Raw genomic sequence first — 24,427 nt, forward strand, 5'->3', positions numbered from 1 at the left:
ACCTCAAGTTTTATGTCAGAGGATTGCATTTTTTTTTTTTGCATAAAAAGCTCATTTCATCCCTTCATTGATAAAGATTATACTTTTTTGGGTTTTCTTTACACATTAATTTTTCCCTTACAATATGCATGTCTTTTCTAATAGATAGGTTACCTGTCATTTGCAACTTTTTTTTAACCATTCCTTGGTAGGAAGGTATCCATAGTAGGAAAGATCCTCAAAAACATTAAATATGGAAAAAATAAGAACCACTGAGTCTAGTTTCATACATACTGGCTCCTTCTCCATTCATTCACTCACTGATTTATTCAGCAAATATTAATGGGGGGACACTTACTGTGTATATGACACTATGTATAGTGTGGCAAATTACACAAAGAAGTCCCAGTTTCTGCCCTGGAGGAGCCTCTGGTGTACTAGAGAGACAAAAATGACCAAATAATTATAAGTGTATACATACACACACACACACACATACACGCACAAACACACACACACACACAATGAGAGAGATACCAGTGGCCACATTTCCCAATGACAATTGAGAAAAGAATATAAAAGATCCAGAAACAGTCATAATTTATTAAGTTCTTATTGTACACACAAGACTCCAAGGTTCAGCTTATATGACCATCAACATTACTTTTTTTTTACCCTCATTGTAGATATAGACAATACTAAGAATGTCTTGATGAAATTTCACCTAGGACGATCTTCATCTTTGGAATTATGATATTTTAAGCAATATTATAGATCATGTTTCTGAGTCCCCTTTACAATAGAAAATAAATGCTTTTTGAATAGAAATAAAAGGGACTTTTTCAAAGAGCTGTGTTAAGGAGCAAAATTTTGCTTCATTCACATCACTTTCTGGTTGTTTCTGAATGTATCTGACTTTTGGCACTAAACTTAATATTCAAATGTTTCAATGTATGTTTAAAACGTCCTGTTCTTATTTTATGTTTTAGACCTAAGGAGAAAAAAATTTGTTTGCCTTGGATCATATGGATCTCCATATCAACATATGCCATGTTGGGGAAGACCATCCTGTGTCTGGCTCTTTATATGACTCCACATGGGAACAATCTTTGGGGGAAATGTCCTGATTTGGCCAATGGAATGTAGTCATTGGCTTAATATCAAGATAATTTTAGGGACACTGATAGAAAACCAGCACAATGTCACAGTACTGGTTGCTTCTGGAGAATTCTTCATCACACCTGCTACTGATTCACCTTTGAAGTTTGAAGTATATAAAATATCCTTTGGAAAGGAAAACATAGAAAGTATCATCAGGGATTTTGTTCTCACATGGCTGGAACATAAGCCCTCCCCATCAACCATCTGGCGTTTCTACTCAGAAATGACCACAGTCATTCATGAGTTCCACCAGGTGTTTAGAGAAATCTGTGATGATGTGCTTATCAACCAGAAGTTAATGGAGAAGCTGCAGATGGGCAAATTTGATATCTTGATCTCAGATCCAGTATTTCCCTGTGGTGACTTGATTGCTCTTAAGCTGGGAATCCCATTTATATACTCCTTGAGATTCTCTCCAGCTTCCACAGTGGAAAAACACTGTGGGAAAGTGCCTTATCCTCCTTCCTATGTTCCTGCTGTCTTGTCAGAGCTCACGGACCAGATGTCTTTTAGTGACAGAATAAGAAACTTCATCTCCTACCATTTACAAGATTACATGTTTAATACTCTTTGGTCACCATGGGATTCCCACTATAGCAACATATTGGGTAAGTTACACTTTCAGTTTTCATATTTGTATCCTGATCCTAGAAGTTGGGAGATTCTTAGGCATTTCTCCTTTTGACTCTCTGTGATAAATCTGGTGGTCAATGTAGATGTGGAAAAGAGCTGTAATTAGAAGGAGCCATGGTGGCTCTTACTAGACTATCTCTATTTCCTACTTTGACAGGGTTGCTTTGCTTATCGATCAAGAGATTGTTTTAGATAGAAGTTGTCTAGACTTTAGCTAAGCCTTGGAAAAGTCTCAAATTCTGTTCTTGTGGTCAAGATGGAGATTTGTTTTCTAGGCAACTGTAAAGCACAAAGTGTATTTGGAACCAATTGAACGGTCAGATTCAAAGAGTAGTCATTAGGAACTCTGTTTTGCGGAACGTTTTAAATAATAACTTGGATGAAGACAGTTGGCATACTTTTTGAATCTAGAAATCACACAAAACTTGAGGCAGATTCAGTATTCAAAAGATCCTAATCAGTTAGAAGGTTAGGTCAAATCTAATACAATGAGATGTGAGAGGGGGAAATATAAAGTCCTATGATTGGCTTCAATAGTCAACGTTGTAAATACAAGATGGCAGAAATACGCCTAGTTGGGAGTTTGGCAGAGGAAGATCCAAGGGTTTAGGGAGCACAAACTCAATGTAATTCGAGAGTATGATATGGAAGCCTAGAGAGCTAATGCAAATAAGGTTTCTTGAACAACAAGGATTTTATATGGGATGAAGGAAGTAATAATCTTGTGTAATGGTCAGACCACATCTGGAGAATTGTGTTCAGTTGCATGAGCCACAGCTTAGGAAGGGAGTTGATAGGCTTATGAGCTCCCAAAGGGAGGGCAAGTAAACTGGTGAAGGGGCTCAAAAACATTCACAAAGTTGACAAAAAAGAGCAATGACTAATGCTGGAGAGGTTATGGGAAAAAAATGTATTAATAAAGCTGTTGGTGGAATTGTGAACTATGAAAAGCTATTGGAATTATCCCCCCTAAGGTATTAAAATATGCATACCTTTTATCCTAATGATACTACTATTAGATCTATAACCCCAAAGAGATCAAAGAAGGAAGAAAAGGACTCCTACACACAGAAAAACCTACAGTGGCTCTGATTGCTGTAGCAAAGAACTGGAAATCAAGAGGATAACAATCAATTAGAGAACGACTGAACAAGTTATGGTTTATGAATGTGAAGGAATACCATTGTCCTATAAGAAGTAATAAATGGAATGGTTTTTGAGAAACCTGAGAAGATATGAATTATTGCAAACTGAAGTGAGCAGAACCAGGAGAACAATTAATGTAATAATACTGGAAAATAATCAGCTGTGAAAGATTTAGTCCATAATGTGAAAGATTTAGTACTCATGATGAAACAGGATACCTCTTCCTGATAAGTGATAGAGGCAGAAAGTAGATTAAGACTCTGTGTGTGTGTGTGTGTGTGTGTGTGTGTGTGTATAACCATCATAGGAATTTGTTTTGCTTGATTATAAATATTTTTAATAAGGGTTTTTTTTCTTGATTTTTCAGTTGGGGAAGGGTGAGAGGAGAGGAAGAGAAGATGGATTTTCATTTAAAAATAAGATTTAATTAAGATAATACTTCTCTTCATCAAATAGTTCAAACCACTTAACTTTTTGCAAACCCTTGGAGACTCATTTTCCTCACACAATTCGTTATTCTTGTTTCCAGATGGTCAAAGGTCAACTAAAGATATATTCTTATTAACTGAAGTAACTGAATTAGCTGAAAAAATTCCTCTCTTAATCTGATGATTACCTAATCCGGTCAAGACAGATCAATCAAGGGCCACTTGCCCCTGGCCACTCACTTGTGCCCTATATTTCAGGAAAGAAGCTTTTCCTGGGTTGGTCTCAGGAGTGTACTGGAATCAGCTCTAAGGGGAAGGTGTATGAGAGAGATCTGTCAATTATTAAATTTTCTTCGTGAACATTTACATCTCAGAAACTGCAAGTGCTAGAAATCAGGACTTAATTTGTTGTTTGGTGATTGTCTAAAGAAAGTGATGGAGAAAATGTACCCTGTTGGGCATTAAGTAAGTGGCTGCAGTGAGTAGAGCACCAGCCCTGGAGTCAGGAAGATCTGAGTTCAAATCCGACCTCAGACACTTGACACACTTACTAGCTGTCTGACCTTGGGCAAGTCACTTAATCCCAATTGCCTTGCCTTCCCCCCTCCAAAAAAAAAAGTAAGTGCCAGAAATAGTTTGGTTCTATTCTCTCCTTCCTACAGAGTGTATATTAGGGATGTCATCACTGTGATAAAGAAGTTCATAGAACCCAAGAAAAACTGAAAACGTTGCGATTTTTGCAAAAGTGTGTGTCAAAGAATAAAATATAGTTAATAAAAACTTTATCATAGATGGGAATTCTGTTTCCTTGTGTTTCTCATAAAAAAGCCCTGTATAGAAGACCCTGATAATGATATTCATTTTTATGACATAGAGAATTCTAAGGAGAATTTTTGTTGTATCTCACATTAAAGTTTAAATTGTGATTTTTAAAATATTTTTGTTGTATTATTAGTACAAATAAGCCAGAGAATGGAATGTTGATACCGTCTTCAATTTTCAGAGTTCCCTGGGTTTGCTTTTTTTTGATACTCCGGACACAATAGCTTTTCCTCAAAATTAAAATAACTTCAAAAATATACAAAATGAACCAAGATTATAACTTAAGATAAAATGGAATGCATTTCAATTATTGATATAAACTTATGATAATATTTTTATATTAAAAGTTAAACTACACCTTAGTTTCTAGGCACTGATCCCAACTTTGGGGAATTAGCTCTTGGAGGTATGATTATCAGGGAATATAGCCTTGCAAAGAAAGCTTGAGTAGAAACTATATGTTTGAACAAGGAAGAGAAAAGAATTGTGGCCATTTAGTTAAAGAAGAATATATTAAGTGACTAATATGTGCATGTCATAGGGGGATACAAAGACCAAAAGTCGATGCCCTCTGGGACCGACATTCTTCAGAGAGGAAACAGTATGTACACAGTTAACAGCAATAAAAGTAATAATAGCTAGCATTTGTATGGCATTTTAAGGATTGCAAAGGGCTTTACAAATATTTAATCTCTTAGGCAGAGTAGTGTGTGTGAGGACAGCCACAGATCAGGATCACTTCGGGTCATCACTGCTAGACCCAGCTTCCAGAAACAGCACGGGTCCTTCCTGACACTTTAGGTGAAACTTTGCAAGGTGAAATTTCTTGGGGTCTAGTCTGCTTCCCAGTGGAGCTGCCCCCAGGGCCTGCTGTTTGTTGATTCAGTGGAGTTAGCCTGGAGGCATCTTCTCTTTGCTCAGGCCAAACCTCAGCCCCTGGAGGCTCTGTCTTTTCAGAGCTCATCTTAAGTTGTCTTATTAAAAGCACAACTACTTTACTTCTTTACTTTTGCTGCTCTACATTCATTTTGTGGTGATTTTCTATTTGTGGAGGAAATCTGGAGAGCCTACAAATTTCTGACCTGCTCTGCCATCTTCTCAGAATACCCCTTGGTTTGAGCCAAATCTAAAGGGGCTTTAAAAGCCAAACAAGAGAGTTTGTGTTTTATCTGAGAGCCAATAGGAAACCACTGAACCTTCTTCTGTAGGGGAGTCACATGGTCAGATCTGTTGTTTAGGAATATGAATTTGACAGTTGTGTGGATTGGAGAAGGGGCATGCTGGATTTAGGGAAACCAATTAGGAGGCTATTTCAGTGGTCCAGGCAAAAGGTGATGAAGACCTGAATTGACCGGTTGTTGCTGAGGAAAGAGAAGGGGATATTGGGAAGATACAATCTAAAATATTTGGCAACTAGCTGGAGGGGAGTGGGAGAATAAAGACTAAAGGATGTACTTGAAGAGTTGATCTAATGGGAGCTGTCACAGCAGGGGCTGTTTTATCTTTATCTTTGTATCTCCAGCATACCTGGAACAGTGCCTGGTACTTAATAAAAACTTATGGATTGATTATTCCCAGGTTGTGATTTTGGAGGAGGAGAACATTGGTCATACCATGGACAGAAAAGGGAAATTCAGAGATTTGGCTGTAGGGGGAGAGCTGAGGGGTTCTGTTCTGGACTCGTCTAGTTTGAGATGCCTATGGGACATTGCATGAATGGTTCTCACCTGACAGGAAGGGCCAATGCATCATTCAAGGGGATTTTGGACTTCCCTGGCTCATTGTCCAGAAAATCTGGAACCATCCCTATAGGGAATGACTCATTGTGTAGTGACCTCACAAACAAACAGTGAACCAAACCAAAATGTGAAAAGTTTTACTTGCAGGTTGAAGAAAGAAAATAGAACTCATAGCAGAGCTCATGGAAACTAAGAACACCTGTCAATAGATGGCCCATCCCCAGAGACCTGATGACTCCACTCACAGCCTTACATTAGTTCAGGTTCCCAGCAAATACTGCCTCTTGTGATGTAATGTCATATAATTGGGAAAAAAAGTCATGAAAATCTGAAGGAGAAAAATAGGCTTAAAAACAATACCATAAATCGGAAGATCCTAACTGCTAAATGAGATAATGTCTTGTGGAAGAAAATTCTATATATTTTATGCACAAAACTGCCCAAGCCCTTTAAAAATTAATTTAGATTAACTATAAACAGTTCTACTTAAAGAGAGGGAGGTCCAAAAATTGCAGGGGTTCCTCTTGTCTCCAAAAATCTAGCAAGAAACATTTTGCAATTTATAGTTACAATTTATAGGATTCCCCAGGCAATAGGCAAAAGTCTACAATAAGATAGAACATCATTATTGAGCCCAGGTAAAGTACGATTTCAGGGGCCCATGAAGTTGGATGGGGAAATGTTCACTTTTAATTTTAATTGTTTCTTTTATAATCTTATGTATATTCTCTCATTGATTCAAAAATATTATTCTGAAAAGAAGTCCATAGGCTCCACCAGACTGCTGGACAGCTGAGGGGGGTCCATGACAAAAATAACATTAAGAACCACTGCTTTGGGGGCAGAGCCAAGATGGCACTGTGAAAGGAAGGAACTACCAGAGCTCTCTCACAAATTCTGTCAGATATGTCTAAAAAAGTGAATCTGAGCAGATTTGAGAGAGTTAGCAGCCACTAGTAGACTGAGAAGGGTAGGAGCACTGGGCACGCAGATAGTACCAGACCAAATTAACCGGGAACAGCAGAGGAATCCAGCTAGCACGCAGGTCTAGGAGAGTGCTGGGGAAAAAAGGAAGGGGGGATGGTCAGAAGGGAGGGAAGAAGTAGCAAGTGGAAAATGCTAAGATAAGGGAGGGGAATCAAAGGGAGGGTAAACTGAGGAAGGAGGCAGTCAAAAGCAAAACTTTGTTGAGGAGTGGAAGGGGAAAGGGAGAAATAAAAGCATAAACAGGGGGGAAATAGGATGGAGAAAAAGATCCAGATGGTAATCATAACTGTGAATGTGAATGGGATGAGCTCTCCCATAAAATGGAAATGGATAGCAGAATGGATTAAAAACCATAATCCTACAATATGCTGTTTACAAGAAACACATTTGAAACAGGGGGATATACACAGGGTAAAGGTAAAAGGCTGGAGTAGAATATATTGTGCTTCAGCTAAAGTAAAAAAAGCAGAGGTAGCAATCCTAATCTCAGACAAAGCAAAAGAAAAGACAGATCTAAGTAAAACATATAAGGAAGGACATTACATCCTGCTAAAAGGCACCATAAACAATGAAGCAAAAGTGGAGAGGGCAGAGCCAAGATGGCAGCTGGAAAGCAGGGACTAGCATGAGCTCCCCACCGAGTCCCTCCAAAAACCTATAAAAAATGGCTCTGAACCAATTCTAGAACTGCAGAACACACAAAATAGCAGAGGGAAGCAGGGCTCCAGCCCAGGACAGCCTGGGTGAGGTCTATCCCACATGGAGCTGGGAGTGGAGCAGAGCCCAGTGTGGGCGGCGTGGACCAACCAGACCAGGGGCTGGGCGGAGCATGCCCTAGTTCCCTGAATCAATGAGCTGCAGCAGTTACCAGACTTCTCAACCCACAAACACCAAAGACAACAGAGAAGGTTAGTGGGAAAAGCTGCGGGAGTGGAAGGAGTTCGAGGTTCAGCCACCGCCCCAGGGCAGCGGAGGTGGGGCAGCTACAGAAGTACAGCTGCAGTTGCTTCCAGCCCCAGGCCCACCTGGTGGGAGGAATTAAGTGGCGGATCAGAGCAGGAGTGCAACAGCCTGCTGAAGATCTAAGTCCAGTCTGGGCTGGGGGTTCTTGGGGAAGGAGGAGTGCTGGTGTGGCAGAGCTGGAGCATCCCCCCAAGCTTGGAACATAGTTCTCTTAACTCTACAAGCAGTCATACCCCGCTGAAAAACTCAAGGGTCAAGTTAGTTGGCTGGGAACATGGCCAGGCAGTGAAAACGCACCCAGATTCAGTCTCAGACTTTGGAATCTTTCTGTGGTGACAAAGAAGACCAAAACATACAGCCAGAAGAAGTCAACAAAGTCAAAGAGGCTACAACAAAAGCCTCCAAGAAAAATATGAACTGGTCTCAGGCCATGGAAGAGCTCAAAAAGGATTTGGAAAAGCAAGTTAGAGAAGTAGAGGAAAAACTGGGAAGAGAAATGAGAAGGATGCAAGAAAACCATGAAAAATAAGTCAATGACTTGCTAAAGGAGACCCAAAAAAATACTGAAAAATATACTGAAGAAAACAACACCTTAAAAAATAGACTAACTCAAATGGCAAAAGAGCTCCAAAAAGCCAATGAGGAGAAGAATGCCTTGAAAGGCAGAATTAGCCAAATGGAAAAGGAGGTCCAAAAGACCACTGAAGAAAATACTACTTTAAAAATTAGATTGGAGCAAGTGGAAGCTAGTGACTTGATGAGAAATCAAGATATTATAAAACAGAACCAAAGGAATGAAAAAATGGAAGACAATGTAAAATATCTCACTGGAAAAACCACTGACCTGGAAAATAGATCCAGGAGAGATAATTTAAAAATTATTGGACTACCTGAAAGCCATGATCAAAAAAGAGCCTAGATATCATCTTTCAAGAAATTGTCAAGGAGAACTGCCCTGATATTCTAGAGCCCCAGGGCAAAATAGAAATTGAAAGAATCCACTGATCGCCTCCTCAAATAGATCCCAAAAAGAAATCTCCTAGGAATACTGTTGCCAAATTCCAGAGTTCCCAGATCAAGGAGAAAATATTGAAAGCAGCCAGAAAGAAACAATTTGAGTATTGTGGAAACACAATCAGAATAATCCAAGATCTAACAGCTTCTACATTAAGAGATCACAGGGCCTGGAATACGATATTCCAGAGGTCAATGGAGCTAGGATTAAAACCAAGAATCACCTACCCAGCAAAACTGAGTATCATGCTCCAAGGCAAAATATGGATTTTCAATAAAATAGAGGACTTTCAAGCTTTCTCAGTGAAAAGACCAGAGCTGAATAGAAAATTTGACTTTCAAACACAAGAATCAAGAAAAGCATGAAAAGGTAATCAAGAAAAAGAACAAGAAAAAGAAATTGCAAGGGACTTACTAAAGTTGAACTGTTTTGTTTACATTCCTACATGGAAAGATGATGTGTATGATTCATGAGACCTCAGTATTATGGTAGCTGAAGGGAATATGCATATATACATATATATGTTTATGTATACATATGTATACATGAGTGTGTATGTATGTATATATGTATGTGTGTATATATATACATATATATATACATGTATATATATATATATATATATATATATATATAGAGAGAGAGAGAGAGAGAGAGAGAGAGAGAGAGAGAGAGAGGGCACAGGGTGAGTTGAAGATGAAGGGAAGATATCTAAAAGAAATAAAATCAAATTAAGGGATGAGAGAGGAATATATTGAGAGAGGGAGATAGGGAGAGATAGAATGGGGTAAATTATCTTACATAAAAGTGGCAAGAAGAAGCAGTTCTATAGGAAGAGAAGAGAAGTCAGGTGAGGGGGAATGAGTGAATCTTGCTCTCATCAGATTTGACCTGAGGAGGGAATACCATACATAATCGATTGGGTATCTTACCCCACAAGAAGAAAGGAGGAAAGAGATTAAAAAAAGGGGGGGGGATGATAGAAGGGAGGGCAGATGGAGGTGGAGGTAATCAAAAACAAACACTTTTGAAAGGGGACAGGGTCAAGGGAGAAAATTCAATAAAAGGGGATAGGTTAGGAAGGAGCAAAATATAGTGAGTCTTTCACAATATGAGTATTGTGGAAGGGTTATACATAATGATATGCATGTGGCCTATGTTGAATTGCTTGACTTCTTAGGGAGGGTGGGTGGAAAGGGAAGAGGGGAGAGAATTTGGAACTCAAAGTTTTAAAAACAGATGTTCAAAAGCAAAAAAAAGTTTTTGCATGCAACTAGAAAATAAGATACACAGGCAATGGGGCATAGAAATTTATCTTGCCCTACAAGAAAGGAAGGGAAAAGGGGATGGGAGGGGAGTGGGGTGACAGAAGGGAGGGCTGACCAGGGAACAGGGCAACCAGAATATATGCCATCTTGGAGTGGGGGGGAGGGTAAAAATGGGGAGAAAATTTGTAATTTAAACTCTTGTCAAAATCAATGCTGAAAACTAAATATATTAAATAAAAAAGGCAATTAATAATTGAAAAAAAAACAATGAAGCAATATCATTATTTAACATATATGCACCAAGTGGTATAGCAGGCAAATTCTTAGAGGAGAAGTAAAGGGAGGTACAGGAAGAAATAGATAGCAAAACTATACTAGTGGGAGACCTCAATCTCCCCCTCTCTGAACTTGATAAATCTACCCTCAAAATAAACAAGAAAGAAGTTAAGGAAGTGAATAGAATTTTAGAAAAGTCGGATATGACAGACCTCTGGAGAAAACTGAATGGGGATAAAAAGAAATATAATTTTTCTTCAATGGTACATGACACATACTCAAAAATTGACCATGTACTGAAACCTCACAATCCAATGCAGAAAGGCAGACGTAGTCAAAGCATCCTCTGCAGATCATGATGCAATAAAAATTATTTGTAACAAATAACCATTGAAAAATAAGCTAAAAATTAATTGGAAACTAAATAATCTAATTCTAAAAATGAGTGGGCCAAAGAACAAACCAGAGAAACAATTAATAACTTCATTCAGGAGAATGACAATAATGAGACAACATACCAAAACTTATTGGATGCAGCAAAAGCAGTTCTTAGGGTAAGTTTTATATCTCTAAATGCTTACATGAATAAAATAGAGAAAAAGGAGGTCAATGAATTGGGCATGCAAGTCAAAAAGCTAGAAAAAGAACAAATTGAAAATTCCCAATTAAATACCAAATTAGAAATACTGAAAATCAAAGGAGAGATTAATAAAATTGAAATAAAAAAACTTAAATTAATAAATAAAACTGAGAGCTGATTTTATGAAAAAACCAATAAAATGGATAAACCTTTGGTCAATTTGATTTAAAAAAAAAGAAGAAAATCAAATTACCAGCATCAAAAATGATTTCCTCCAATGAAGAGGAAATTAAAACAATAGTTAAGAATTATTTTGCCCAATTTTATGCCAATAAATTTGACAACCTTAGGGACATGGATGAATATTTACAAAAATACAAATTGCCCAGGTTAACAGAAGAGTAAGTAAAATACCTTAATAACCCCATCTCAGAAAAAGAAATTGAGCAAGCCATCAATGAACTCCTAGGGAAAAATCTTCAAGGCGAGATGGTTTTACATGGGAATTTTATCAAACATTCAAAGAACAATTAATTCCTATACTTTACAGACTATTTGGGAAAATAGGTGAAGAACGCATACTACTAAATTCTTTTTAGGATACAAATATGGTACTAATACCTAAACCAGGAAGAGTCAAAACAGAGAAAGAAAATTATAGACCAATTTCCCTAATGAATATTGTTGCAAAAATTTTAAATAAAATATTAGCAAAAAGATTGCAGCAACTTATTGCAAGAATAATACACTATAACCAGGTAGGATTTATTCCAGGAATGCAAGGCTGTTTCAATATTAGGAAAACTATCAGCATAATTGATCATATCAACAACAAAACTAGCAGAAACCATGATCATCTCAATAGATGCAGAAAAAGCCTTTGACAAAATATAACACCCATTCCGATTAAAAACACTAGAATGCATAGGAATAAATGGAGCATTCCTTAAAATTATAAGTAGAATCTACCTAAAACCATCAACAAGCATTATTTGTAATGGGGATAAGCTAGATGTGTTCCCAGTAAGACCAGGGGTGAAACAAGGATGTCTATTATCACCCTATTATTTAATTTAGTACTGGAAATGTTAGCTGTAGCAATAAGAGAAGAAAAAGAAATTGAAGGAATTAGAATAGGCAAAGAAGAAACTAAATTATCACTTTTTTCAGATGACATGATGATTTGCTTGGAGAATCCTAGAGAATCAAGTAAAAAACTACTTGAAATAATAAACAACTTTAGCAAAGTTGCAGGATATAAAATAAACCCACATAAATCCTTGGCATTCCTATACATTACTAAAAATACCCAACATCAAGAGATAGAAAGAGAAATTCCATTTAAAGTTACTGTAGACACTATAAAATACTTGGGAGTCTGTCTGCCAAGACAAAGCCAGGGCCTATATGAACATAATTATGAAACACTTTTCACACAAATAAAGTCAGATCTAAATAAATGGAATAATATCAGTTGCTCATGGTTAGGCCAAGCTAACATTAAAAAAATGACAATTTTACCTAAATTAATTTATTTATTCAGCACCATACCCATCGAATTACCAAAAAATTATTTTACAGAGCTGGATAAAATAATAACAAAATTCATTTGGAAGAACAAGAGGTCTAGAATATCTAGGGAATTAATGAAAAGAAATGCTAGGGTAGGTGGCCTAGCCATACCAGATATTAAACTGTACTATAAAGCAGCAGTCATCAAAACTACTTGGTACTGACTAAGAAACAAAGTGATGGATCAAAGTCATGAATAGGTTAGGTACACAAGACGCAGTAGTCAGTGACTATAGCAATCTACTCTTTGATAATCCCAAAGAATCCAGCTGCTGGGTTAAGAATTCACTATTTCACAAAAACTGCTGGGAAAATTGGAAAATGGTAGGGCAAAAACTGGGCATAGACCAATATCTTACCCCATATACCAAAACTAAGTCAAGATGGGTTCATGATTTAGGAATAAAGGCTGATACTTTAAGTAATTTGGGAGAGTAAGGAATAGTTTACCTGTCAGTTTTATGGGAAAGGGAAGAATTCATGACCCAACAAGAGATAGAGAGCATTACAAAATGCAAAGTGGATAATTTCAATTATGTTAAATTGAGAAGTTTTGTATAAAAGCGCCAATGCAACAAAGATTAGGAGGGAAGCAGAAAACTGGGAGAAAATCTTTACAACTAGTGTCTCTGATAAAGGCCTCATCTCTAAAATATACAGGGAACTGAGCCAAATTTATAGGAATTTCAAGTCATTCCCCAGTTGAGAAATGGTCAAAGGATATTAACAGGCAGTTTTCAGAGGAAGAAATTAAAGATATCTATAGGCATTTGAAAAAATGCTCTAAATCACTACTGATTAGAGAAATGCAAATCAAAACAACTCTTAGGTACCATGTCTCTCCTGTCAGATTGGCCAAAATGTCAAAACAAGAAAATGATAAATGCTGGAGAGGATGTGGGAAAATTGGAACACTGTTACACTGCTGGTGGAGTTGTGAACTGATCCAGCTATTCTGGAGAGCAATTTGGAACTATGCCTGAAGGGATATAAAAATGTTCATACCCTTTGACCCAGCAATACCACTTCTAGGGTTGTATCCCAAAGAGATCACACAAGTGGGAAAAGGACCCGTATGTACAAAAATATTTATAGTGGCTCTTTTTGTAGTAGCAAAGAATTGGAAATCAATGGGATGCCCATCAATTGGGAAATGGCTGAACAAGTTGTGGTATACGAATGTAATGGAATACTGTTGTGCTATAAAAAATGGGGAAGATATAGACTTCATAATAACCTGTAAAAACCTACACGATATAATGCTGAGTGAGCGGAGCAGAACCAGGAGAACATTATACACAACCACAGATATATGGACTCTGTGATGACTAACCTTGATAGACTTTGCTCTTCTCAGTAATACAAGGTTCAAAGACAACTCCAAAGGTCTCATGAGGGAGAGAGATATCCACATCCAGAGAAAGAACTATGGAGACTGAATGCAGATTGAGGCAAACTGTTTGCTCTCCTTTTTTTTCTTTTGTTTTTTTTTCTCTTTTGTTTTTGTTTTTGTTTGTTTTGTTTTGTTTCTTCTTTCTCAAGATTCATTCCATTGGTAATAATTCTTCTTTAGAACTTGACTATTGTGTAAATAAGTTCAATGTGAAGTTATATGTAGAAGGTATATCAGATTCTGCGCTGTCTTGGGGATGGAGGTGGGGAGGAGGGGAAGAAAATCTGGAACTCAGGATCATGTGGAACTGAGTGTTGTAAACTAAACATAAAAAATCTTAATAAAATAAAAAAAAGTAAAAAAAAATAGAGAAAGAGCAGATCAATGAAAAAAAAACCCACTGCTTTAAGGAATCATTTTTCCTAAATCCATTTATTCCCTCTTCAACCACTCCCTGCAACAGTGAACTCAAAAGGCATTTCTGTTTTGTTTTGTTTTTTAATTGATCAAGTGGTTGTCCTTCTCTTAGTTTGATGATTGCCCTATTCACTTCAGGGAGGAGGTCTTCCTAGGCCATTTTGGAGTGAGGGCTTCTAAGTGGCTTAGCACCTGGTTAGGCCTTTGATAACAGTGATATAAAAATATTTCACTGTAAAATATTGTTTCACGATAGAGACAGACCTGGTCTATCTCTGTGATTGGGAGCTGGGATAAGACGTCTCAGGGTTTACTTGAGCTGCACTAGAACATTTAGGAAAATGTTTTCTTATTTAGAAGAGAGAGAAATTGGGCAGTGATATTATACTTCTATAATCTATAAAGTGCTCTGTCAACTTTAAAGCACTCTCTCTTTTCTTTTTCTTTGGAGTGGGGAAGGCAAGGCAATTGAGGTTAAGTGACTTGCCCGAGGTCACACAGCTAAGAAGTGTTAAGTGTCTGAGGTTGGATTTGAACTCCAGTCCTCTTGACTCTAGGGCCCATGCTGTATCCACTGTACCACCTGGCTGCCTCTTAAAGCACTTTCTCAATTAATAAACATTTATTAAGAGCATACTATATGCCAGGCACTGTGCTAAATTGTAGAGTTATAAAAAGAGACAAAAGACAGTCTCTGCCCTCAATGAGTTTACATGCAAACAACTATATACAAAGCAAGCTATGTAAGGTATAAATAGGAATTAATTAACAGAGGGAAGGCTCTGAAATTGAGTGGTTGGGGAAGGCTTCCTGTAGAAGGTGGGATTCTAGTGGGGACTGAAAGGAAAGCTATTGTTGGCAGTAGTATTATAAGACACAAGTATAATTGTATATTTTCACCTAATAATCTCATCAGTTCTAGAGTATATACTCAAGTCTTCTCACAAAGGAAAACAAAAAGTTATACCTACTTTAAAAAACAATAAAGCAGCATTGTTTGTTTTAGTTAGTGGTCCTGAATTCAAATTCCATCTTTGATATAACCGTCTGGGTGACTTTGGACAAGTTATTCCACCTCTCTGGGTTTCATCGATAAAATGAGAGGCTTGGACTGAGGTGCCTTCTAGCTCTAAACCTCTGATTCTGGGAAATTGCCTAACAGCCCAATAGAGAATGACTAAATAAACCATGAAGTAGAGGTGAGATAGAATAATCACCAAAGTACCACGGAAGTGCTAACTGTTAGGAGCATAAAGGAATTTGGAAAGACATATGCAATAATGTAACATGAAGACAGAAGAACCTGAAAAACTGGAGATAAACCAGGCATGGCCAGGCAACAAGAAAAAATATGTACACAAGTGGAGAAACGAATGGAAGAGCAGAACACAGAAGGCAATACCAGGGTGTCAAATAAGATGTGGAAATATTTTGCATATAAATTAATTTTATATGTAAAAAATTATAAATGCACATGTATTTGGTTTTATTATTTAAAATCAATAACTTAAAATCTTATTTTAGAAACATTTTTAAAATGGTGCTAGAGAGTCCCTGAATAGATGGGGAGGCAGGAGTATAGGGGACAGGAAAATGGCATTGTAGAATCAAACAATAAGTAAGCACTTTACAAATGCTTGCTCATTTATTTACTGGGCAGCATAACTGCCTATGACCATGAGTACGGAATTCAGAGGGTACTGTACTGAATTTAAAGGGTGCTGGGGGCTTTTGTATTCCTTCAGTAACACAGAAACAACAGAAACTATGTGGATGAGGCAGGTCAGTGACACAATCTGTCAGGAGAGGAAGTACCCACATTAATGAAATAACATCCAGATAAAATCATACATATTCCTTTACATAGTTCTAGTTTTATATTTATTAATCTAACATTTATAGAAGAGTATCTATCTTATTCTTTCCCACTTTGTATTATTTAGTATAACCCTTGCATAGGAATAGGGAAAGACTAGACCTGGGATTCTATTGGTATTGAGAACTATCAGATGAGGACTCTCCCCCACCTAAAGGATGGCAGATCTACTCAGTTTAGAGTTTTCTAATTTCACCTAGTGCATTGAGAGGCTAAGTGTCCTGTCCAGGATCACTAGTATGTATTAGAGATGGAACTTGACCTCAGGCCTTCCTGGCTTTGAGGAGCTAGAGAGCCACTGTGCCACACTATATATTTCTGTATATTCTCAGTATTTGCTATTCTTTATGCTGATGTCCTCTTCCATTGAACTAATAAAAATGAATGGATTTAGTCCCATTATACACTACAAAAAAGTTATCCTCCAATGGTCCACCATGGTTCTCTAAGGTTAAGCCAATGAGACATATGTTCTGGCAGATTCTATTAACTTATGAAGGTTTCAAGTTTGGACCCAATGACTAACTGTCATGAAAGGTCCATCACTAAGTTAGGAGAGACTCATCAACCAACGGGCCACAGCATGATCGATTTTCAGTTGCAGTTATTCTTGTAGACCATAGTCTTCAAGTTATAGAAGCATGGCACTCTACATCAGTTCAGAGAGCACCTAATGACAAAATTCTGGATAACTGAAGTAGGCATGCATAGACTTGTTTGAAAGTACAAGTATAAGAATTCAAGGATATTTTAGTTTATAATCAGAAAGAAAATGGGTAGAGGGGTTGTGAACTGCATCAGTTGAGGGAATAACTGCATAGATTGAATCATAGAGCTTGTGTGTATGCATGTGTGTGTATACATATACATATACATGCATACATATACCTACATATAATATATGCATATATACATATATATTTCACTATATCATGAAAGAAATTCTGAGAGACAAAATTTCAAGCACAATCCATTTATTAGCAAAGCTATCAATTGCCAATAAATGAGATGAATGGGCACTCATATGATCAATGACCCCAAATGAGGACTGACAAGGTCTTACAAGATGACAGTAAAATCTTGAGCAGCATAGGAGTGTTTTCTTCTGATTGGCTGGAAAGCAAAAAGTCTCTCATATCAGCTTGATATTACCACATTTAGACCTCCCTTTATGAAAGCCCCTTAACCACAAACAGGACTTGTGTTTCAGGGAATTTGGGAGTGGCTACAACAGCTTAGTTTGAATCAGCTTAATTTTTAGGTTAAGCAAGTTTATTGGAATGTGGGTGAGGGGTAGTGTTACAAGGGTGGAGAAACAATTTAAAAGAAAGGGGTGGAGGAACAAGACAAGGGTGGAGATACAAGTCAAAAGACTGGAAGAATATTAGATCCAATTTGATTATGTCTTAACAAAATAGAATTAAAAATCAATTTTCCATTTCACAACTGTATATTCAAATGTACAGTGTCTGACATATTAAAGGCATTTTGTTAATTGATTTGAGTATTTTTAAAAAGACAATTGAGGTTAAGTGACTTGCCCAGGGTCACACACAGCTAGTAAATGTCTGAGGGTTGGATTTGAACTCAGGTCCTCCTGACTCCAAGACTAGTGCCCTATTCATTGTACCACCTAGCTGCCTTAACTAATTTGAATTTATAGTGAAGTGGAATTGCTTAGTGGATAGAGAGCTGGCCTTGAGTCAAGAAAACCTGAATTCAAGTTTCACCTTTGACACATACTATCTGTGTGACCTTAGACAAATCACTTAATTGCTCAGAGCCCAGCAGGGCAGGTTTCAGTGACTTCCATGATCTTCTGGCATCCTCTAAGTCTGAAGGGCTCTAACCACATGTAGGTGTGACCTTTTATGCCTCTAATAGAAGAGGAAACTAAATCAGCAAAATCAGAGACCACCAGGAAGCTGCATCAAGAAAGGCACACCTTGAACCATGCCCCATCCCTCAGCCAATCAAATTCTAGCCTTATGGACTTTTAGAGGAAAACCTGGGTTGTGGATGGAAGGGGGTATCCTGATAGATATTGGTTGGTCCTATCACATACCTCTATGTACATCTTAGATATTCGTGGTGAAATGGTGGAGGAAATTAGCTCAAAGAATGACAATTACCAAGAATATATGGAAATAAGGAAAGTACTACACAAAACAATGCAAAGTAGGGGAAATAGAATATTACTATATACATACTGATAACAATTACGTAAAAAAAATTCAGTTATCGACTTGGATCTATGGTTTCATTGGTGCTGGTATTCCTTCCATTGAGGCAGAATGCATTGACACTTATCCCTTCTTATTCTGTGTAATTCTCATGTATGTCTTTCCATAAATTCTCCATATAAATATGAGTACACACTTTTAACATAGTTCTCATGTTGCGGGTGGTAGGCCTGGTTTTGCTTTTCTCCCTCACTTTGTAGTATTTGGAATCAAAATTCCCACATTTCTGCATGTTCTTCATCATTGGCATTCTTCGTGCCGATCCCTTTAATATCTTTGATGTCACTCACTGTATGTCACTGGGCATTTGGATTGGGATGCTGTGTCTTATGTAGAACTGCATGAAAGGTGATTCTGGATGGAGAGTGGAAGTCCCTTCAGGCTTTAAATCCTCTTACAGTGTGAAATCTTTTAAATGTGAAGAAACCACAGTGTTTTAGGTAGGTCTTTAACCTTATGTTGCCTGTGATCCTTGCATTTTGGAGAGACTAACACTATAGCCTCACCAGGTGATTTAACATTTGCCTTGGTTATTATCGATTTCAAGTCTCTTTTGTCTAGAGTTTGAGAAATCCTGGTAATAAAATCTTATCCTTTCTTTTTCAAAGGCTACAAGGAAGTTAATCTGCTCAGTTATTTAACTGTCAGAGAACATTTGAGCTTTTCTTTTTTTTTTCATAATCTCTGTTCTTAAGATCATCATTTTACCTTATTAAATTACTTCTTCCTTGTTGGGATTATGATTTAAGACTGGCTTTAAGTCCAGTTCTTTATTGTATGGGCAGAGACTCCTATGGAAGGATCAGGTAAGCAGCCTTGACATAATGTTTAAAACTAGAAGATGAAGTATGAGTTTGTGGTATCATCTTCAATGTTGGAGCTAAAAATTTGATTTGTGGGAAGAAAACTGTGACTTTATGCAGCAAGTGTTTGAGGACTTATAATCTATTTAACTATTTACTTTTCTGTAGCTTGATCTTGCTTAAGACTTAGAATTGGCCAGATAAAACAGACTGTAATGTAAATATCAGAACTTTTTTCCTGAGATGAAGCAGAACTCTTAAAATTGTCCTGGGCACCTGGTAAAGGCAAGATGCCAGGTGATCCTACCTCAGTATGCTAAGATGCCAAATGGGATTTGAGCTGAAAGAAATGGTATCTCAGGAGTGAGGGCTAACAAGCTATAGTATGCCCATATTTATCAATCACAAAGTGACCACAGAACCACTCTAGGATGTTCTTGATTTCTTACTTAGGAACCCATTCCAAAAGCTTGTGGCTCTCTTCTCTCCCTCCATACCACCCCCCCCACACCTCCACTCTGTATGTATGTTTATAAATCTGTACTGTTACATGTGAGACAAGTTTATGGCATCGGGAAAACTACTGACAGCCTATAATTTATTTTACGATTATGCATTTTGACCCTTGAACAATGTCATGCTGCTTCATCTTCTCCATTTTGGTTATTCAGATGCCTTCGATTCAACTTCATCTAAGCTGTAAAATTGTCTTAAGAATCTAGAAACTAGGTATGGATTCAATCCCTTTTCAACCATTGTTTATATATCCCCAGCAGATAACTTGGCTTTTGAAACCAAGTGTTTGAGCTAAGATAGGAGAGAAGGAGATGAGGAGGAATGCTCGGTTTTAGTTCTAACTATGTGGCATTCTGCTTTTGTCTTTGACTCTCCTGGGCACTACTAGAATATGGGATAGCCTATATTACCTTGGCCTGTGTGCTGAATGTGTTTTCCTCTCAAGGTCCACCACTTATCACTTCTGAATAAATGAAAGGCAACAGATCAAAGGTCATTTAAGACACAGGTGGTGACAGGTATAGACAGGTGTCTAAGGCACATGAGTTCGTGAGTAGGCATGAAACAGGAGCACTACCACGGGACCAGGCAACAGGAGGAGGTGGGGTGTTGTAATGCTGGGAAATAGGTCCTAAAGATCAGCTACTAGCTGGATTCAGAGCTAGGATAGATGGGGCCAATCCAAGGCAAGAATTCCACAGTATTATTCCATTTGCATGGCTGGCATATTTTACCTTTGGGAACAATCAATTTAGTGGAAATAAATAAAGAAGCATGGTGGCATAGTGAATAGAGAGCTGCCTTCTGGAGACTGGAAGGCATGGGTTCAGGTCCTGCCTCTGATACATACTAGCTAATAATATAACCTCTCTGTGTTCTAGCCAAGTTTCTAAGTCTACAACTTGCAGAGAGGTAGTAACCTGCATTAGTAGAGGGAGCTTACTCATTAAGGAGTTCCCTATGCCAATGAAATCACAGCTCTAATGTCTATCCTTGTCCCTAAAAGAAGAGACAATTTTGTTGGTAACTTTAATTGACTCTACTGTGTAGCACCTATGGGTGGTGGGGATACCATGGAGGAAGAGGGTCACATTACAGATGTAGTTTTAATGAAAAGTGCTTGAAGCAGTCCTCTAGTCCATTATTTTATAACCTATCATATCCAACAATCCTTAAGTATTTTAGTAAAAACCATGAAATTTTAAAATACCTAGAGGAAGGCCTTCAACATGTTAGATGTTCTCTGGAAGATCTGTGAAAACATGTGGACAAGAATTACATGGAAAGAGAAGGCACTGGGAGAGAGTACTGCCATCAGCGAGATCACAGATCTATTGTGTAATTAAGGGAAGCTTAAGATAATATTGGCTGACTTATTTATAAAATGCACTAGAAAAATGATCTCATTTGAACCTTACAGTAACCCTGAGAGATAGATGTTGTTTTTGTTGTTATTCGGTCATTTTAGACTTTTCATGGCCCCATTTGGGGGTTTTCTTGGTAAAGAAAACTGGAGTGGCTTGCCATTTCCTTCTCCAGTTCATTTTATAGATGAAGAAACTGAGGTAATTAAGGTTAAGAGACTTGCCCAGGGTCACCCAGCTCGTAAGTGTCTGAGGCCAGATTTGAAGTGAGGAAGACGAGTCTTCCTGACTTCAGGTCCAGCACTCTATCCACTTTGCCATCCCATTTTTACAGATGAGCAAATTGAGATTTAGGGAGATCAACAAGAGACTTGGAAGCTTTGAATCTTGGATCATTCTGACTCTAGTCAAAGACTCCATCCACCTCCACCACACCGTCTTCCTAGAATCAGTTTCCAAATTTAATACATTTTTATTTGGACACCTGATAAAGCACAGAGCCTAACAAGCACATTTAAAACATTGCTTATGGCTTAGTTGTTCCTTGAAATGCTTAGTTCGATTACCCTGGCTCTAACTGACATCAAGAACACAAATCGCAGCACCATAGAAGGTCAGAGTTGGAAGAGACCTTGGAGACCATATAGTCTAACCCCCTCGTTTTATGTGGAAACAGACACTCCAGAATGTAAAGTGACTTGCTCATATGTCAGAGATAGGTCTTAGGTTTTGACTTCACTTCCCTCCACCTTTACATTAAAGAATGATTTCAAAAACAATCAAACACCTCAGGCAGAATCAAGATACTCCTGAGATGTCCATGAAGCGTGTGTGTGTGTGTGTGTGTGTGTGTGTGTGTGTGTTGGGGGGGGGGGGGACTTGAGATCTTAATACCAAATAAATTACTATTTCCCTAACAAATTGTAACACTCTAAATAACTGATTGTGAAAATAGAGGGAAGGAGAGGAGGAACAATACAGAAAGGGAAAGTCAAGGGCTCCATCTATACCCTAAATAAAAAATTGGGGAGGGAAACCTCTTATTTAAAAACAAGTTGCAATACCTCAAAAACTCTTTTAGGTCCATATATTTCTATAGATATAATTAATCAAGGAAAACTTTAACAAATAAATTTGCCTGATGCAATCCCAAGTCTGCCTGTGGGTGCTCTGGCAGCTGCATAATCTGGTTAAGAAGTTTAACTTCTCCAGACTCAGTTTTGTTATCTATAAAATAGGGGAGGTCTCTCAAGGTGGTCTTCTTGATCTCTTCAAGATCAAAGATTCTCTGATTTCTCTTTAAGCAATCCTTGTAATCTATTCTAATCATCCTTTATGAGCTCATATGATCAGCCAGCATTGGTTGGAGGAGGGGGAAGGGACACCAAGACCCGAGTGGAGATTCTCAACAACTTAAAATTAAGTGATAAAGATTTCTGTTAAGGATGCATCACTAGCAGTCATAAGATAATCTTACCACTACATTTGACACTGGTCAGACCCTTACTTAAACACTGTCCAAACCTGGGCTTGACAACTCATGAGAAGTATAGAAACCTCTGGGGGAAAGAGAAATGGCTATTCCCATCAGTTAAGGAGACTTTATTACAAGCTTACTATATTTACTTACTAGTTAAGCCCTGGGAATACAAAGCAAGGTAAAAACAATCCTTCTCTTGAGGAGCTTACGTTCTACTGTGGTTATGTATTATGACTAGGTACATAACAGGGACCAGTGAAAGGGTAATCTGAGGAGGGAAGGTACTAGCAGTTGGGAAGACTAGAAAAAGTCTCTTGAAGGTTGAGAGGTTTAAGCAGAGACTTGAAGGAAAGCATGAGGCAGATTTGAGAGAACAGATCATTCTAGACAAGGGGGACAACCTGAGCAGAGAAAGATAAGGGATGGAGTAGTATGTTCAGGGAACAGTAAATAGCCCAGGGAAGCTGGATCTTAGAGTGCACCAGGCAAGTAAAATGTAAGGAGCTTGGAAAGGTAGGATGGGGCCAGGTTAGGAGAAGCTTTAAATGCCAAATAGAGGTCTTTCTATTTTCACCCAGAGGTGACAGAGAGCCATGAAGATTATTGAGTAGAGGAGAGGGTTGACATGTAAGCAGATCTGCACTTTAGAAAATCACTTTGAGAGATGAGTGGAGGATGAGAAATGGGAAAAGATTTGAGGAAGGGAGATTTTTTGAAGGCTTTGCAATAGTGGAGATGAGAGGTGGTGAGGACCTGAACTGGAGGGTTTGCTGTTTGAGTGGAGAGCGGGGCATATATATGAGAAATACTGGGAAGGTAGGAATGACAAGATTTGGCAGAGGATTGAATGTGTGAGTGGAGTGAGAGTGAAGAGTACAAGAGAGCACCAAGGCATGTGAGCCTCAAAGATTAGGAGGACAACCATGCTTTGGATCATAACAGAGAAATTCAGATGAAGATAGTTTGAGACACCAACTAATGAGTCTAATTAAAAGGATGGAAAATATTTCCTTGAGTAAACATTTGAGATTATGGTTGTTATAGTGGTTTTCCGAATGAATACAGGGCTTTAATATGAAAGTCTGGGATCATCCCTACCAAACACAGAACATGAAGTCAGTTTAAACTGCAGTGTTAGGAAATTAAGTTAGTTACGTGAAAGAATTTTCTCCTAATGCATTAAGTCAAATCTTAGAATCCAGTTATTGTAAAAGATGGTGAAATATTCCACTCTGGAGGACCTTAAAAATAGCATATTTTCTCATCCCATTGAGTGGGTTTAGATGTGATCCTGCCTGGAGAAGTGGGTGGGGGTACAGAAAGACTAGGTCATCTATCAATTAATAGCTAATTTAATTGAAGTTCAACAAACATTTAAAGAAAAACTAGAATATCATGTCAAATACTTTATATCCTACTGAGGAGAAAACCATGTGTATATAGATGAACAAATAAATTCAAAAATACGTAAAAAGTAAAAGCAGAGAAATTGGGGAGTCAGGGAAGAGGAAGAGTAAATACAGTTGGAGGCTAAGGAAAGTACCCATATTTTCCCCCAGGTTCCATACTTTCTCTGCAGGGAGGTATGGTAGCAAGAATGCTGGTTTGGGAGTCAGAAAACCTCAGTTCAAACCTCACCTGTCATGTGGGATTCTACCTGCAATTCTACCTTTTCAGGGCAAGTGATTTAACTTCATCTGGCTTCCCTCTCTTCCCCTCTAAAATGACTTTGGAATATACATGGCCTCTGAAGACCCTCCTAACTT

The 24,427-nt window shown here is 37.9% G+C and overlaps 1 protein-coding gene across 1 annotated transcript in view; it reads left to right on the forward strand.

Moving 5' to 3' along the window:
- The first annotated feature begins 1,075 nt into the window (after nt 1-1,075).
- LOC118854751 (UDP-glucuronosyltransferase 2B15-like) overlaps nt 1,076-24,427 on the forward strand; it is a 36,001-nt gene continuing 12,649 nt past the window's right edge. Inside the window, exons 1-2 of the mRNA XM_036765016.1 lie at nt 1,076-1,748; nt 3,449-3,451. Of these exons, the coding sequence (XP_036620911.1) occupies nt 1,076-1,748; nt 3,449-3,451 (676 nt within the window). The remainder of the gene's footprint in view (nt 1,749-3,448; nt 3,452-24,427) is intronic.

Source organism: Trichosurus vulpecula, chromosome 6 (assembly GCF_011100635.1).
Source record: "Trichosurus vulpecula isolate mTriVul1 chromosome 6, mTriVul1.pri, whole genome shotgun sequence".
NCBI lineage: Eukaryota > Metazoa > Chordata > Mammalia > Diprotodontia > Phalangeridae > Trichosurus > Trichosurus vulpecula.